Genomic DNA, 17,141 nt, shown 5'->3' on the forward strand with positions numbered 1-17,141 from the left:
ATGAGGAAACTGAGTCAGGAGGTTATTTTGGATCGTATCATGCCAGGAGTGGGTCATGTGCCCAGTGTCTGAACCCAGGCAGTCTTTCTGACCCCATTGTCTCCTGCACGACTGTGATACGACACTGCCTTGAAGATACATCCCTTCTATCTGCTTGGAGCTGTGCATCCCGCTCAGTAGCTAAGTCCCTTCTATCGCTCACATCTGTGAATTTTACTCATTAGAACTCAGCAAGAGGAGCCTTGCCCTGTTTCAGTCTAATGGAGTTAGAGAATCGGGTAACATTTCTTGCTGTATATCATCTCCCCTTCTCTGCAAAAGGATTAAGTAGAAAATTTGTGCCCAGTTGACTAAAAAAGGATCCCTAACATTGTTTGTTTTTAAGATGTATGTAAGGCCGGCGCCGCGGCTCACTAGGCTAATCCTTCGCCTGCGGTGCCAAAACACCAGGTTCTAGTCCCGGTCGGGGTGCCGGATTCTGTCCCGGTTGCCCCCTTCCAGGCCAGCTCTCTGCTGTGGCCCGGGAAGGCAGTGGAGGATGGCCCAAGTACTTGGGCCCTGCATCCCATGGGAGACCAGGAGAAGCACCTGGCTCCTGCCGTCGGATCAGCGTAGTGCGCCGGCCGCAGCGGCCACTGGAGGGTGAATGAACGGTAAAAGGAAGACCTTTCTTTCTCTCTCTCTCTCTCATTGTTCACTCTGCTTGTCAAAAAAAAAAAAAAAAAAAAAAAAGTAAGATTAAAGTCTTTTTTTTTTTTTAAAGATTTATTTATTTATTTGAAAGAGTTACACAGAGAGAGGAAAGGCAGAGAGAGAGAGAAGTCTTCCATCAGCTGGTTCACTCCCAAACTGGCAGCAACAGCTGGAGCTGCACCGATCTGAAGCCAGGAGCCAGGAGCATCTTCCAGGTCTCCCATGTGGGTGCAAGGGCCCAAGGACTTTGGGCCATCTTCCACTGCTTTCTCAGGCCATAGCAGAGAGCTGGATAGGAAGTGGAGCAGCCAAGTCTCGAACCAGCTCCCATATGGGTTGCCAGTGCTTCAGTCCAGGGCGTTAACCTGCTCTGTGCCACAGCGCCAGCCCCGTCTTGTTCATTTTGTCACTACTGAGGTCAGCGGGTCTTGTTGTTCATTCATTTAATTAACTATATATTTACGATATGCAACATGTTTTGAAACATGAATAGATTGCAGAATGGTTAAACCTAATTGTAGTTCCTATAGTGAATTCTGAGCTGGGCACTTATGTGTAGTTTAAACTGTTGCTGTATTTTCTTGTATGAGCATCAGAAATCTCCAGGATTTTGCCTTCAATGTTGATATTTTAACTTTTTATTTATTAATATTTATTTCTTTATTTGAAAGGTGGAAATACAAGAGAGGGAGAGGCAGAGAGAGAGGTCTTTCATCCACTGGTTAAGTCCTCAAATGGCCACAACGGCCAGGGCTGGAGTAGACCGAAGCCAGGAGCTTCATCTGGATCTGCCACATGGGTGCAGGGTCCCAAGTGCTTGGGCCATCCTCCATGCCTTCCCAGGCACATTAGCAGGAAGCTGCATCAGAAGTGGAGCAGCTGGGACTCCAGCCTGCGCCCATGTGGGATCCTGGTACTGTAGGCGATGGCTTTAGTCTCTGTTTTTGTACTTTTAATGCTCCTTGTTAGGAAACATTTTGAAAAGCTCTTGTGCATGTAGTAACACTTTTCAGTGATTCTCATTTCTTTAATTAAAGATGTCTCTGTACTTTTGAGTATAATTAGGTTTTGGTGTATATAGGACAAATTAATTGCTTGACCTCCAAAGGTCTCTGTGATCTGTAGTTTGGAATCCTTGGTTTAAAGCAGTGTACTTTTGCTTCAAATATAAATAAGTAATTTCAGTATTTAGTTTTTTAAAGATTTTATTTTATTTGAGAGGTAGAGTTACAGACAGTGAGAGGGAGAGACAGAAGGGTCTTCCTTCTGTTGGTTCACTCTCCAAATGGCCATAATGGCTGGAACTGTGCCAATCTGAAGCCAGGAGCCAGGTGCTTCTTCCCAGTCTCCCACATGGGTTCAGTTCCCAGATGGCCACAATGGTCAGGACTGAGGTTGGAGCCAGCTTCTTGGTCTCACATGTGATGGGGACCCAAAAAACGTAGGCAGGGAGCTGGATTGAAAGTAGACCTGGCCGACGCCGTGGCTCACTAGGCTAATCCTCCGCCTGCGGCGCCGGCACACTGGGTTCTAGTCCTGGTTGGGGCGCCGGATCCTGTCCCGGTTGCCCCTCTTCCAGGCCAGCTCTCTGCTGTGGCCAGGGAGTGCAGTGGAGGATGGCCCAGGTGCTTGGGCCCTGCACCCCATGGGAGACCAGGAGAAGCACCTGGCTCCTGCCTTTGGATCAGCGCAGTGCGCTGGCCGCAGCGCGCCGGCCGCGGCGGCCATTGGAAGGTGAACCAACGGCAAAAGGAAGACCTTTCTCTCTGTCTCTCTCTCTCACTGTCCACTCAGCCTGTTTAAAAAAAAAAAAAAAAGGTGGAATGACAGAAAGAGAAAGATCTTCCATTTACTGGTTTATTTCCCAAATGCTCACAACATTCAGGGCTGGGCCATGCAGAAGCCAGGAACCAGGGACTCCATCTGCGTTTCCATGTATGTGTCAGGGGCCCAAACACCGAGGCCATCAGCAGTTACCTCTGAGGATACATTAAGCAGGAAGGTGGGTCCGGACCAGAGCATCTGGGATTCAGGCATTGCAAGCAGTGGCTCAGCTCACTGCACTACAGTGCCTACCCTAGTTTTCTCTTAATGTACACATTTTCCTGATTTTGAAAGAAAAGATTTATATATTTGAAAGGCAGAGTTAGAGGCTGAGACAGAGATCTTCCATCTGTTGGATGGAAGATCCCCAAATGGTTGCAATGGCCAGGGCTGGGTTAGCCTGAAATGAGGAGCCAGGAACTCCATCTGGGTCTCCCACATGGTTATAGGAACTCAGGCACTTGGGCCATCTTCTGGAATTTTTCCTAGGTTCATTAGCAGGGAGCTCGATCACAAGTGGAGCAGCCGGGATTCGAACTGGCACTCATTTGGTATTCTGGATCACAGGCATCACTCTACCTGCTAGGCCACACTGGGTCCCATCAATTCCAATCCTCCCTCTGCTTTTTAAGATTTATTTATTTGAATGACAGTTGCAGAGAGGAAGAGAACACTTCCCATGATTTTTTTTTTAAAGATTTTTTATTTGAAGGGCAGACCTACAGAGAGGCATAGGCAGGGAGAGGAAGAGAGAGAGAGAGGTCCTCCATCTGCTGGTTCAGTCCCCAGATGGCTGCAACAGCCAGAGCTGGGCCGATCCAAAGCCAGGAGCCTGAAGCTTCTTCAGAGTCTCCCATGTGGCTGCAGGAGCCCAAGGACGTGGGCCGTCTTCACTGCTATCCCAGGCGCATTAGCAGGAAGCTGGATCAATAGGAAGTGGAGTGGCTGGTGCCGCAGCTCAATAGGCTACTCCTCCGCCTGCTGCACCAGCACACTGGGTTCTAGTCCCGGTCGGGGTGCCGGATCCTGTCCCGGTTGCCCCTCTTCCAGTCCAGCTCTCTGCTGTGGCCAGGGAGTGCAGTGGAGGATGGCCCACGTGCTTGGGCCCTGCACCCGCATGGGAGACCAGGAGGAATCACCTGGCTCCTGGTTTTGGATTAGCGCGGTGTGCCAGCCGCAGCGGCTGTTGGAGGGTGAGCCAACGGTAAAGGAAGACCTTTCTGTCTGTCTCTCACTCACTGTCCACTCTGCCTGTCAAAAAAAAAGGAAGTGGAGCAGCCAGAACTCGAACCAGCACCCATATGGGATACCGGCATTGCAGGCGGCAGCTTTATCTGCGATGCCGCAGTACCAGCGCCCAGGTTTTTTTTTTTTTTTTTTTTTTTTTTTTAATTTATTTATTTACTGGGGCAGGCACTGTGGCATAGCTGGTAAAGCTGCCCCCTGTAGTGCCGGCATCCATATGGGCACTGGTTCGATTTCTGGCTGCTCTACTTCCAATCCAACTCTCTGCCATGGCCCGGGAAAACAGTAGAAGATGTCCCAAGTCCTTGGGCCCCTGCACTCACATGGGAGACCCGGAAGAAGCTCCTAGCTTTGGTTCTGCACAGCTCTGGCCATTGGGGACAATTGGGGAGTGAACCAGCAGTTGGAAGAACTTTCTCTGTCTCTCTGCCTCTCTGCCTCTCCTTCTCTGTGTAACTCTTTCAAATAATCTTAAATTTATTTATTTGCATGAGAGGCAGAGTTACAGACAGAGAGAGAGGTCCTCTATCTGCTGGTTCACTCCCCAGGTGGCTGTTGGAGCTGAGCTGATCTGAAGCCAGGAACCAGGAGCCCCTTCCTGGGCCATCCTGCACTGCATTCCCAGGCCATCAGCAGGGAGCTGGATTGGAAGTGGAACAGCTGGGACTTGAACTAGTGCCCGTATGGAATGCTGGCACTGTAGGCAGGTACTTAACCCACTGTGCCACAGCGTCAGCCTCTGCCCCCAAATTTTTCTTTTGAGATTTATTTATTTGAGAGGCAGAGTTAGATAGGGAGAAACAGAGGTCTGGAGCAGCCGTGACTAGAACCGGCGCCCCTATGGGATGCCAGTGCCGCAGGCAGAGGATTAACCTACTGCGCCATGGCATTGGACCCTGCTCCACTTCTGATCCAGCTCTCTGCTGTGGCCTGGGAATGCAGTAGAAGATGGCCCAAATTCTTGGGCCCCTGCACTCCCATGGGAGACCAGGAATAAGCACCTGCTCCTGGCTTCGGATTGGGATTGGTACAGCTCCAGCTGTTGCAACCATGTGGGGAGTGAGCCAGCAGATGGAAGACCTTTCTCTGTCTCTCCCCCTCACTGTCTGTAACACTACCTCTCAAAATAATAAATAAAAAACTTAAAAAAAAAAAAAAAAGAAGTAGAGCAGCTGGACTCGAACTGGCGCGGCAGGCAGAGGTTTAACCTACCAAGCCACAGTGTTGGACCCTCCCATGGATTTTTGAAGATGCCTTGTATTCATGGATTCCTGGATTTTTTTTGCATCAGAATATACTTTTAATTCCATTTTCACAGTTTTTTGAAGTATTTTTGTTAAGTAAATTATTTCAATGAAATTAATGAGGAAAGTTAAAATTGAGAAAGCCTGTTAGGTTTCTTTTTTCCTTTTTGTAAAATGGGTAAAAATCCATTTTCGTGGTAGACTATGTTGTTCTGGCTCCTAGGATTATATTTGTTGAGAGTCAGAGTTACACAGAGAGAGAAGGAGAGGCAGAGAGAGAGAGAGGTCTTTCATCCACTGGTTCACTCCCCAGTTGGCTGCAGTGGCCGGAGCTGCGCTGATGTGCTTCATACTCCTTCCACCAAGTCCGGTGGGTAGATTCTTCCTCCTGAGTGTCCTGGAAGTCACTCCCTCTTTGTCTCTCTTCCCTGTGGTTATAACATCATCTCTCCTCTGCTCTGCTCTGCTGGAACACTGTTTTGCTTTTGTTTTTATTTTTTTAATAGTGGTTGAATCTTTTTTAAAAGCATGTATTTATTTATTTAAAAATCAGTGTTACACAGAGAGAAGGAGAGGTGGGGGGGAGGGGGTGGGAGGGAGGGAGAGAGAGGGAGAGAGGTCATGCATCCGCTGGTTCACTCCCCAGATTCTGTGGCGGCTGGAGCTGTGCTGATCCAAAAGCAGGAGCCAGGAGCTTCTTCCAAGTCTCCCACGTGCGTGCAGAGGCCCAAGCGCTTGGGCCATCCTCTGCTTTCCCAGGCTACAGCAGGGAGCTGTATTGGAAGTGGAGCAGCTGGGATTCGAACCGGCACCCATATGGGATGCTGGTGCTACAGGCTGTGACTTTAAACCATTACTCCACAGCGCTGGCCCCTGGAATAGTTTTCTGTGGTGTCTTCCTGTTTCTGGTTTTACTTTCCCTTTCAGTTTTTCCAAGATTTATTTATTTATTTATTTACTTGAGAGGCAGAGTTATGGAGACGCAAAGGCAGAGAGAGGTCTTTATCCGCTGGTTCACTCCCCAGATCGCCACAATGGCGGTGCTGCGCTGTTCTTAAGCCAGGAGCTTCTTCCAGCTCTCCCTCACGGGTGCAGGGGCCCATGGACTCGGGCCATCTTCTGCTTTTTCAGGCCATAGCTGAGAGCTGGATCGGAAGGGGAGCAGCTGGGACCAGAACCGGAGCCTATATGGGATGCCGGCACTGCAGGCGGTGGCTTTCCCCACTGCAGTGCAGACCCCCCACATTGCTTTTGAGTAATCTAAATCTCAGATCTGTCTCAAGCAGTTCTCCATCTAAAAACCCTTTGGTAACCTGTAATACCCCAAGATTTGAATGACACCCCCCCCAGGATGGTGGACAGAGCTGTGGATGATACCTGCATCTCCTGCGTGAGACCCTTTGCTTCTGTCCCGAGTGTTCATACCTATGTAGTTGCTCCAGCTGTAGTTCTTAGGAGTGCCTGCGCAGGTGTGATCTGCTCCATCGTCATTTGTCTCACAGTACTTTTAGGCATGAAATACACTCTTGCTGTGGTTACCTACTTTTCTGTCCTCTGTTTCTGTATGAGCTTCTGGAGAACAGAGAATAGTTCTCTTATATTTTGCCTAACACCAAGTTCTTGATAAATACTGAATGAATAGACCTGGTAAGAGGAACACATGTCACTTCAATTTTTATGTTAATATTTAATTTTTTTTTTAAAGATGGTGGAACCAGGGCAAGATTTACTGCTTGCTGCTTTGAGTGAGAGTGGAATTAGCCCAAATGACCTCTTTGATATTGATGGTGGAGATGCGGGACTTGGAACTCCAACACCCACTCCACCAGTTCAGCAGGTAAGGGTTTTCCATAGGCTCTGTTAAGGAGTAGGTTCCCCCCCAAAATGTTTATGTATTTTCTTCTATTAAAAGTTCTCTCCCCATGTGGCTGTGACATCCAGGGCTGGGCCAGGCTGAAGCCAGGTGCCCAGAACTCCATCTGATTCTCTCTCATGGTTGGCAGGGGCCTCCCAGGACAGATTAGCAATAAGTTGGGTTGGAAGTGGAGTATCTGACACTGAACGGCCATTCAGATATGGGATGCAGGTTTCTCAAGCAGTAACTTAACCTACTCACTGTACCACTACATCTGCTCCAGGGATATTTTTTTAAAAGATTTATTTATTTGAAAGTCATAGTTACACAAGAGAAGGAAAGGCAGAGAGAGAGAGAGAGAGAGAGAGAAAGGTCTTCTATCCACCGGTTCACTCCCCAGTTGGCTACAATGGCCAGAGCTGTGCTGATGCTAAGCCAGGAGCTTCTTCTAGGTCTCCCATAGGGATGCAGGGTTCCAAGGACTTGGGCCGTCTTCTACTGCTTTACCAGGCCATAGCAGAAAGCTGGATCGGAAGTGGAGCAGCCGGGACTCGAATTGGCACCCATATAGGATGCCAGTACTGCAGGCGGCTGGCAGCTTTATTTGCTACACCACAGCGCCAGTCCTGGTATATTTTATTAATTCATAATCTCCACTTAAGTGAATATTTGTAAAACTTACTTTTAAATATACTTGTGACTGTTATTTTTAGGTTGAGTGTTGTTCTTTCATGAGGGAGATATTTGCAAGGAAACCCCCCCTTTAAAAAAAAAGATTTATTTGAAAACAGACAGAAGGAAGAGACAGAGTGAGAGAAATCTTTCATCAGCTAGTTCACTCCCCAGATAGCTACAATAACTTGGGCTGCGCCAGGAGCCTGGAACTCCATCCATGTCTCCCATGTTGGGGGCAAGGAGCAGCCAGGAGCTTCTTCCAGGTCTCCCATGTGAGTGCGGGGCCCAAGCACTTGGGCCATCTTCCACTGCTTTCCAGGAGCATTAGCAGGGAGCTGGATTGGAAGTGGAGCAGTTGGGACTTGAACTGGTGCCAGTATGGAATGCTGGCACCTTAGGCTTGGCTTTACTCGCTGTGCCATGGCGCGGGCCCCGTCCCCAGCTCTCTTACATAGAATGCTAGAATCACAGGCATGTGCTTAACCTGCGCCACAGCGCAGGCCCAGGACATCATTTTCTGTCTTTTACTTATCTGGAAGACAGTTACAGAGAGAGGTAGAGACAGAGAGGGCCTCCATCAACTGGTTCACGCCCCAAATAGCTGAAGATGAATTGTTTGGTGTTTGTGGATCATTATCTCCTTTATAGCTGTCTTTTATTTCTTAAGGTTTATTTATTTATTTAAGAGGCTGAGTTAGAGAGGGAGAGACCAAGATCTTCATCCTCTGGTTTACTCCCCAAATGGCTGCAATGGCTGGAGCTGGGTGGCTCAGGAGCTTCTTCAAGGTCTCCCTCACGGGTACAGAGGCCCAAGCACTCGGGATATCTTCTGTTGCTTTCCTAGGCACATTAGCAGGGAACTGGAGCAGAAGTGGAACATCCAGGACTTGAACCAGCACCCATATGGGATGCAGGGACAGAGTTTGACTTTACTGTACATCCTCTCTGAAAACAAAGATAAGATTCTGTCGTGAGCATAGTTTATTGGAGATTCAGTGCCTGTAAAGGTTGTTAGCGTTCAGTCTGGTATTGGTGATTTCACATTCAGCCTGAACGTACAGTGTGACGTTTTTGTTTAAGTAAAATGCAACTCTTGCTGTTGAAGCAGAGCTCACTGACCTCCTTCCTTTCTCTGATGGTGTTTTCCCTGCAGTCTGTGCCCCTGAATGCGTTAGAACTGGGTTTGGAGACTGAAGCAGCAGTTCCTGTTAAACAAGAACCAGAGGCTGTCCCTCCTTCAGCACTGTTAAATATGAGGGTAAGAACTGTTTCCGTGGCACATTGCTTCTAGCATATTTTAGGATTACAGTTAAAAAAAAAAACAACATGGAGTAGGAAATAGTTATGTCCCCAAGGTTTTGTTTTGTTTTAAAGATTTATTTATTCATTCATTTATTTGAAAGGCAGAGGAATAGATATTCTATTCTCTGGTTCACTCCCCAAATGGCCACAACAGCCAAGTGTGGGCCAGGCCAAAGCTGGGAGCCAGGAACTCCAAACAGGTCTCCCATGTTGGTGCCGTTGGTGCACCATTCTCCACTGCCTCGCCAGGTGCCCGGAGCAGAAGCTGAGCAGGCGGAGCTCCAGCCAGCGCTCACCAGCTGCGACATAACCTGCTGCTCCACAGTGCCGCCCTGTGTCTCCCTAGTTTATTTTTGCTACTTTCCAAATATCTTACTGTTACCCTTCTACTCTATAAAACATTTCTGTCACTCTCTAGGCAAGTATGTTTAGCAAAGGAAAATTAAAATCACAACAGTTTTTTGAGATTATTTATTGCACCTATTTAGGAAATTCACCTTTATCCCACTGTTCTTTTTTTTTTTTTTTTTTTTTTGACAGGCAGAGTGGACAGAGAGAAAGGTCTTCCTTTTTGCTGTTGGTTTACCCTTCAATGGCTGCCGCGGCCGGCGCACTGCGCTGATCCGATGGCAGGAGCCAGGTACTTATCCTGGTCTCCCATGGGGTGTAGGGCCCAAGCACTTGGGCCATCCTCCACTGCACTCCCTGGCCACAGCAGAGAGCTGGCCTGGAAGAGGGGCAACTGGGACAGAATCCGGCACCCCGACCGGGACTAGAACCCGGTGTGCTGGCGCCACAAGGCGGAAGTTAGCCTAGTGAGCTGCAGCGCCGCCTCCACTGTTCATTTTTACTTACTTATTTCTGCTTTTGTTTTTTGGCCTTTTATGTGATACCTATAGTTTTACTTTAAATATAGAGTTCATTTTTTACCTTAATTACCTTAAACATGGGAATTAATAACTGAAGTCTAGTGGTATAAAATCACTAAACAAAAACTGTTTAGTTCAAAGTTGATAATTTATGGTAGTTATTATTGAGAGTTTTATTTTAATGGCTTATTTATTTGAAAGGCAAAGAGACAAAAGATCTTCCATTCTCTGGTTGAATCCCCAAAAGCCCCAACAGCTGGGGCTATTCCAGGCCAAAACCGGGGGCCTAGAACTTCATCTGGGTCTCCCTCGTGGGTGCCACAAACCCAAGTACTTGAGCCATCTTCTGCTGCTTTCTTTGCCAGCATTAGCAGGGAGCTGGATTGAGGGCAGTGCAGACAGGCTGTGAACCTACGCTCCGATATGCAGTGTTCCAATACGAGGTGCAGGCGATGCCGGCGGCAGCTTAACCCACTGCTCTACAACACCAGCCCCTATTATTGAGGCTTTTATTGAAAAGTGTAATCTAGAAGACTTGTTAATGGAGCCATGTAAAAATAGTTTGAGGAGGAAATAAGGTAGAAATAGACTTAAATTTATAAAACATCCTAGTTGTGTGTATATTCACAGATAACATTATTTTCAAGTCAGCATCTTTTTTTTTTAAATTTTAGTTTTCTTCCCACTTTACATTCCCAATAAAAAATAAAGTGCTGTGTACATTGTTGTATGCTGAGATAGCACCTGCATTACCACCAATGTCTTGCTTACCTATCTTCGTTGTTTTTATAACATAGGAATTTAAAACTGGTTGTTTTTGCTGTTTTCAGTTGTACACTTTGACAGGAGTTGTGGGATTCTTAGAGGGGGAGTGGCCTTCAGGAAAGCACAGGCCTCCAGGCTTCAGAGCTTTGCATGCAGTTGTCTCGACTGGTTGGCAGCACTGACCCTGGGAATTCTCCCTGTCCCTAGGCCTTCTGTTGTTAGGGCTACTTTGCTGTTCATCACAGTGAGCTGGGGATAGTTCCATTTTCTGCTTGCTGACCCTGGTGGTTATATCAGATGTCACACTACTGCTATACCTTCTTTTCCTCAACATTGTGTTTTGATTTGGTAGTTTGTAGGTAATTATAAGAAAATTAGAAATGAAATGCCAATAGTCAGGCAAGAATAAAATCAATTTTAGGCTTAAAGCGGTGTCCCATGCTCTTGGGTTAAGTTAGAGGTAAGGGGGTCACATGCTTTGTTTGTTTTCTCAGCAGCAGCCTCCATCTACTACGACTTTTGTGCTCAATCAAATAAATCAGCTTCCGACCTTGGGATCTACAATTGTGATGACTAAAACACCACCTGTGACAACCAATAGGCAAACCATCACTTTAACAAAATTTGTCCAGACTACTGCAAACACACGCCCGTCAGTCTCAGCACCAGCAGTCCGAAATGCAGTGACCTCTGCTCCTTCAAAAGACCAGGTTCAGCTGAAGGATCTGCTCAAAAATAACAGTCTGAATGAACTCATGAAGCTGAAGCCACCTCCTAATATTGCGCAGCCAGTTGCCACGGCAGCTAGTAAGTGTGTTTTCAGTAATATCAACTTTCTGCTTGGTAAGTGTGTCCAGGTGTATTTTTAAAGGATTTGCTTCTAAGATTTATTTATTTATTTGAAAGGTAGAGTTAGAAAGGGAGATCTTCCAATTGCTGGTTCACTCCCCAAATGGCCACAATAGCTGGAGCCAGGCCGATCTGAAGTCAGGAGCAAGTAGCTTCTTATGTGTCTTAAACATGGGTGCAGGGGTCCAAGTATTTGAGCCATTTTCTGCTGGTTTCCCATGCACATTAGCAGTGAGCTGGATCAGAAGTGGAGCAACCAGGACTCAACCTGGCACTCATATGGGATGCCAGCATTGCAGCTCGCAGCTCTTACCTGCTACACCACAGTGCCTGCCCCGGTTTTATTTGTTTTAAAGATTCGAGGCCTGAGGCTCCAGCATCCCATGTGAGCACTGGTTCTGGTCCCGGCTGCTCCTCTTCCGATTCAGCTCTCTGCTGTTGTCTGGGAAAGCAGTTGAGGATGGCCCAAGTCCTTGGGCCCTGGTGCCCATGTGGGAGACCTGGGAGAAACACCTGGCTCTTGCCTTTGGATCGGCGCAGCTCTGGCTGTTGTGACCATCTGGAGAGTGAACCAGCGGATGGAAGACTGTCTCTACCTCTCTTTGTAACTCCTCTGTCTTTCAAATAAGTAAGATACATCTTTTTTTAAAAAAAAAAATTTATTTGAAAAAATGATGGAGAGGAAGAGAGAGAGAGGTATCTTCTGTTTACTCAAGAAGTCCTCCCCAGCTGGGGCTGGGCCTGGCTGGCCCTAGGAACCAGGAACTCCCTCTGGATCTCCTTGTAAGTGGCAGGAACTCAAGTACTTGCCATCTTCCACTGCTTTCCCAGGTTGATTAGAAGGGAACTGGGTGGAAGTGGAATAGCTGAGACTTGAGCAGGCACAATGCTAGGATATACAGGAGTGGATGTGTAGGCGTTAAAGTGGCAGCTTAACCCACTGTGCCACAGTACCTGCTGCAAAGCAGTTTTATTGAGATATCATTCATTTAACATTCACTCTGTTAATTTGAGCAACGCATTGGACTTTAGCAAATTAGTGAGGTGTAGCCATCACCACTTTCTAATCCATAATACTTTGTGAGATTTAATTGTTATTATTTTTTTTAAGACATACTTATTTGAAAGAGAGGAAGATGGCCGGCGGCTCAATAGGCTAATCCTCCGCCTTGCGGTGCCAGCACACCTGGTTCTAGTCCCGGTCGGGGTGCCGGATTCTGTCCCGGTTGCCCCTCTTCCAGGCCAGCTCTCTGCTGTGGCCCGGGAGTGAAGTGGAGGATGGCCCAAGTGCTTGGGTCCTGCACCTGCATGGGAGACCAGGAAGAAGCACCTGGCTCCTGGCTTTAGATCAGCGCGGTGCACTGGCCACAGCGCCCATTGAAGGGTGAACCAACAGTAAAGGAAGACCTTTGTCTCTCTCTCTCTCTCTCACTCACTCTCTCACTCTCTTACTCTCTTACTGTCCATTCTGCCTGTCAAAAAAAAAAAAAAAAAAAAAAAAAAAGGAGAACTTCCATCCTTTGGTTCACTCCTTAGATGGCTGTAACAGCTAGAGCTGGGCCAGGCTGGTGCCAGGAGCTTCATGCAGGTCTCCCACACAAGGGCCAGGGTCTCATGTACTTGGGTCATCTTTTGTGGCTTTTCCCAGGTGTTAGCAGGAAGCTGGATTGGAAGTGGAGCAGCTGGGACTAGAACTTGCACCTATATGGGATACTGGCATCATAGACTGTAGATTTACAACACCAGGCCCAAGGTCTATATTCAAAAGGAAAAACACTCAATGATATGATTGTACCTTTTTAAAAATTTATTAATGCATAAAGAATGTGGGTTTCTTCACTTCTGTAGTGACTTTTTCGTTGCCTGTTCTGCCCGGCCAGCGTGGGTAAAGGAACTGAATCTGTGTTCTCCATGTAGATGGCAGGAAAACTGGAACAATCACTGCTGCCTCTTGGGGTCTGAGTGGCAGGCAGGTGTGGTCAGGAGCCCAGCCAGGTGTTGAACCCCGGGGCCTCTGATGTGGGCCTCTTAACTGCTAGGCTGAATTGTCCTGTGCTTGTGTTTTTAAAGTAGAAAGTAAAGTACCTTACAGAGGAGTGAACAAGAAGTGTGTAAGACAACACAGAACCAACTTTGTCACTAGCGCCATCGTTAACTTTGAGTACCTGTTGTGTTCCTGTGGCTGTTGTCTCAAGGTCATTGTGCTGAACTTAGGCAACCTGGCATCCAGGTACTGGATGGAAGTCATTCTAGCTGTCTTAGGACTGATTTTTCCTGTGTGGAGTTCAGGATGGTGGCCCCACCTCACCTGGCTGAGGTGCAGGGTGACGTCTGGAAAGCTCTTGGAAGAGTTGAGGATGGTCAGCAGGTGTTTTCTTAGAGTCCTTGGATTCAGTAAGGAACTTGTCATTTGTAAATGAGGGGCTTTCATGGGACTGGCGGTGTGGCATAGCAGGTAACGCCGCCGCCTTCAGTGCTGGCATCCCATATGAGTGCCAGTTCGAGTCCCAGCTGCTCCACTTTGATCCAGCTCTCTGCTATGGCCTGGGAAAACAGTACACGATTGCCCAAGTCCTTGGGCCCCTGCACCCACATGGGAGACCCTGAGGAAGCTCCTGGCTCCTGCCTTCAGACTGATGCAGCTCCAGCAGTTGCCGGCATCTGGGGAGTGGACCAGTGGATGGAAGACCTCTCTCTCTCTCCTCTCCTCTCTGTAAAACTGCCTTTGAAATAAATCAATAAATAAATAAATAATTTTCAAATAAAGGCATAACTTTTTTTTTTTTTTAAGATTTTCTTTTTTTTCTTTTTTTTTTTGAAACTCAGAGTTACACATAGGGAGGGAAGGTGGGAGGGAGGTCTCCCATCTGCTGGTTCACTCACTCCCCAGACGACCTCAATGTCCTCTAATTAATAATTTTTCAAATCTTTTATGCACAAATTTGCTTCTGGGTTTCTTGTTCTCTAAAGTTATGTTTCTATATCCAACAAAATACCTAGCTTTGGATGTTTTTCATGTTTATGTGTAACAGTGTTTATGTGTAACAGTGAACAGATTAATCTTCTCTGGTTTGTGAAATGCATAAACACTGCTGACTTGTTAAGTGATGGGAAAATAAATTGAGGTTTTCTTCTAAAGTGTAAATTGACTTTTCCCCCTCAGCTGATGTAAGCAATGGTACAGTAAAGAAAGAGTCTTCTAACAAAGAAGTAGCAAGAATCTGGATAAATGACATGAAAATGAGGAGTTTTTCCCCAACTATGGTAAGTTTCAAATAACTAACTTGTTTTTGTATCTTAGGAAAGTATACTAATTGACAACTACTCTAGAACATCCTTCAGAAAAATTTCCTTGTGTGAAGGGGGTTACTCCTAAAGACTAGTAAGTAAGCTTAAACTTCAGTAGAGTTGTTTATTATTTATTTGACAGGTAGAGTTATAGGCAGTGAGAGAGGGAGACAGAGAGAAAGGTCTTCCTTCCGTTGGTTCACTCCCCAAATGGCTACTATGGCCGGCGCTGCACCGATCCGAAGCCAGGAGCCAGGTGCTTCCACCTGGTCTCCCATACAGGAGCAGGGCCCAAGCACTTGGGCCATCCTCCACTGCCCTCCCGGGCCACAGCAGAGAACTGGACTGGAAGAGGGGCAACCGGGACAGAATCCGGCGCCCATATGGGATGCCGGCACCACAGGTGGAGGATTAACCAAGAGAGCCACGGCGCCGGCCGTAGAGTTAATACCTATTAAGCAGGGTAATTAAAACTTTTTTTTTCTTTTTGAAAGATTTACTTATTTGAGAAGCTCTAGAGTTAGGGTGAGACAGAGAAATCTTTTATCTGCTGATTCACTCCCTAAATGGCTACAGTGGCTGGAACTAGTCCAGGCTAAAGCCAGACTGGGCCTCCCTTGTGGATGGCAAGGGACGAAGCACTTGGGCCATCTTTTCCTGCTCTACCAGGCACATCAACAGTGAGCTGGATCAGAAGCGGAGCAGCCGGGACTTCAACCATTGCCCATGTGGGATGCCAGCACTGCAGGCTTTACCTGCTGACCCATCAGATTTGCTTAGCTATCTATCTAATGTATCTGAAAGAGTTACAAAGAGAGAGAAGGAGAGGCAGAGGGAGAGAGGTCTTTGATTCGCTGGCTCACTCCCCAGTTGGCTGCAACTGCCAGAGCTGTTCTGATCTGAAGCCAGGAGCTTTCTCAGGGTCTCCCAGATGGGTGCAGGGGCCCAGGCATTTGGGCCATCCTCTACAGCTTTTCCAGGCCGTTAGCAGGAGGCTGGATTAGAGGAGCAGCTGGGCTTGAACCAGTAACCCTATGGGATGGCGGCACCACAGGCACAATCTTAACTTACTATGCCATAGCATGAGTCCTGGCCCCTGAGATTTGCTCATTTTGATATGAAGTGGTGTTGCATGCAGTATTGACATCTTTTCTTTGAGTTTTACCTGATCATTGTGATAAAACACAATGTGAAAATATTGGATCACCGTGAAGGTTCTTCAAAATGTTAGTGGAAGACAACCTTGATTTTTTTTTTTTCCAACAGATTTTGCACTGAAGCATCTGAAATAAATCCTTAGTGTTGAGGAAATACTGGATCTTAGTGCTCAGGGTTTAAGGAAATATAGTGATAAATGTAACCGTAACTTACCATTGGCGAGGCTAGTAACTAGAATTAGCTGCCTCCTGATACCATTTTGAATAAAGGCAGTTTAATTGCTTTAGAATCCATAGTCAAATGTATAAATGGTATAGTTAAAGTATTTCCAGGATGTAAGATTTGATTTAGAGATTTTCTCCTAAGGTCTATGTTACAGCTAAAGTTATTAGAGGCGCGCCGCGGCTCACTAGGCTAATGCTCCGCCTGCGGCGCCAGCACACTGGGTTCTAATCCCGGTCGGGGCGCCAGATTCTGTCCCCGATGCCCCTCTTCCAGGCCAGCTCTCTGCTGTGGCCCGGGAGTGCAGTGGAGGATGGCCCAAGTGCTTGGGTCCTGCACCTGCATGGGAGACCGGGAAGAAGCACCTGGCTCCTGGCTTTGGATCGGCGTAGCACTGGCTATAGCAGCCATTCGGGGAGTGAACCAGTGGATGGAAGACTGAAACTGGATCCCATATGGGGTGCCAGCTCCGCAGGTGGCAACTTTACCTGCTATGCCACAGTGCTGGCCCCACACTCAGAGAAGCCTCTGGTAGCAGAGAGGCCAGCTGTCGATTCAGGATGGGTGGGGAGAGGAAGATCAGAGAGCGGGTTAGCGATCTAAGGGGAGGTAGATAGGGATACAAATACGGGGATTCTGAGATCAGGAACCGGTGAGGAGAAAGGGAGAGAAACGATGCTGGCATGTGAAAGTGCCACAGGCAGTTTGAGGGGATGGAGCTGGGCCTGCAGTTCTGGTGGGTGGTACCAACAGTTCCTGGAAGTTGACTTGGAAACTGAAAATTCCGTTTTCTTTAAGCCATTTAACAGTTTGCCCATAATAAACCCAAAGATTTGCTATTAGCGTCACAATTAAGAAACATCTAACAGATTGCAAACTGGTATCCTGTGGAGCATAACTCGTTGGCAGATGTGTTTTATTTGGCCTCTGGAGTATTTTGAAGAATTCTGAATTTGTTGCTGACAAAAAAATTCTAATTTTCAAGTTCCCTTATAAGATAGGAATACCTGACCACCCTGTGCCCACCTTCTCCACTTACTATGTTTTCTGTAGTTGGATCGTGAGTATGTGCTGTGTTGGGTATCATTTTTTAGGAACCGAAGTTTTCCTCACCCCAAATAATCTTTGATATCAGCTGCCCTCCCCACCACA

The 17,141-nt window shown here is 47.2% G+C and overlaps 1 protein-coding gene across 4 annotated transcripts in view; it reads left to right on the forward strand.

Annotated features, from left to right (window-relative positions):
• The window catches only part of SBNO1 (strawberry notch homolog 1), a 70,918-nt gene that overhangs the window by 7,271 nt on the left and 46,506 nt on the right, over positions 1-17,141 (forward strand). For 2 of the 4 annotated variants that reach the window (XM_008251628.4, XM_051841376.2), the window contains exons 2-5: positions 6,712-6,843; positions 8,690-8,794; positions 10,967-11,279; positions 14,485-14,585. In XM_008251628.4, coding sequence (XP_008249850.2) covers positions 6,712-6,843; positions 8,690-8,794; positions 10,967-11,279; positions 14,485-14,585 — 651 coding nt within the window. Of the gene's footprint in view, positions 1-6,711; positions 6,844-8,689; positions 8,795-10,966; positions 11,280-14,484; positions 14,586-17,141 lie in introns of those variants that run through there. The other 2 variants (XM_051841377.2, XM_017339366.3) reach the window with 1 other exon arrangement.

Source organism: Oryctolagus cuniculus, chromosome 21 (genome assembly GCF_964237555.1).
Source record: "Oryctolagus cuniculus chromosome 21, mOryCun1.1, whole genome shotgun sequence".
Classification (NCBI taxonomy): Eukaryota; Metazoa; Chordata; class Mammalia; order Lagomorpha; family Leporidae; genus Oryctolagus; species Oryctolagus cuniculus.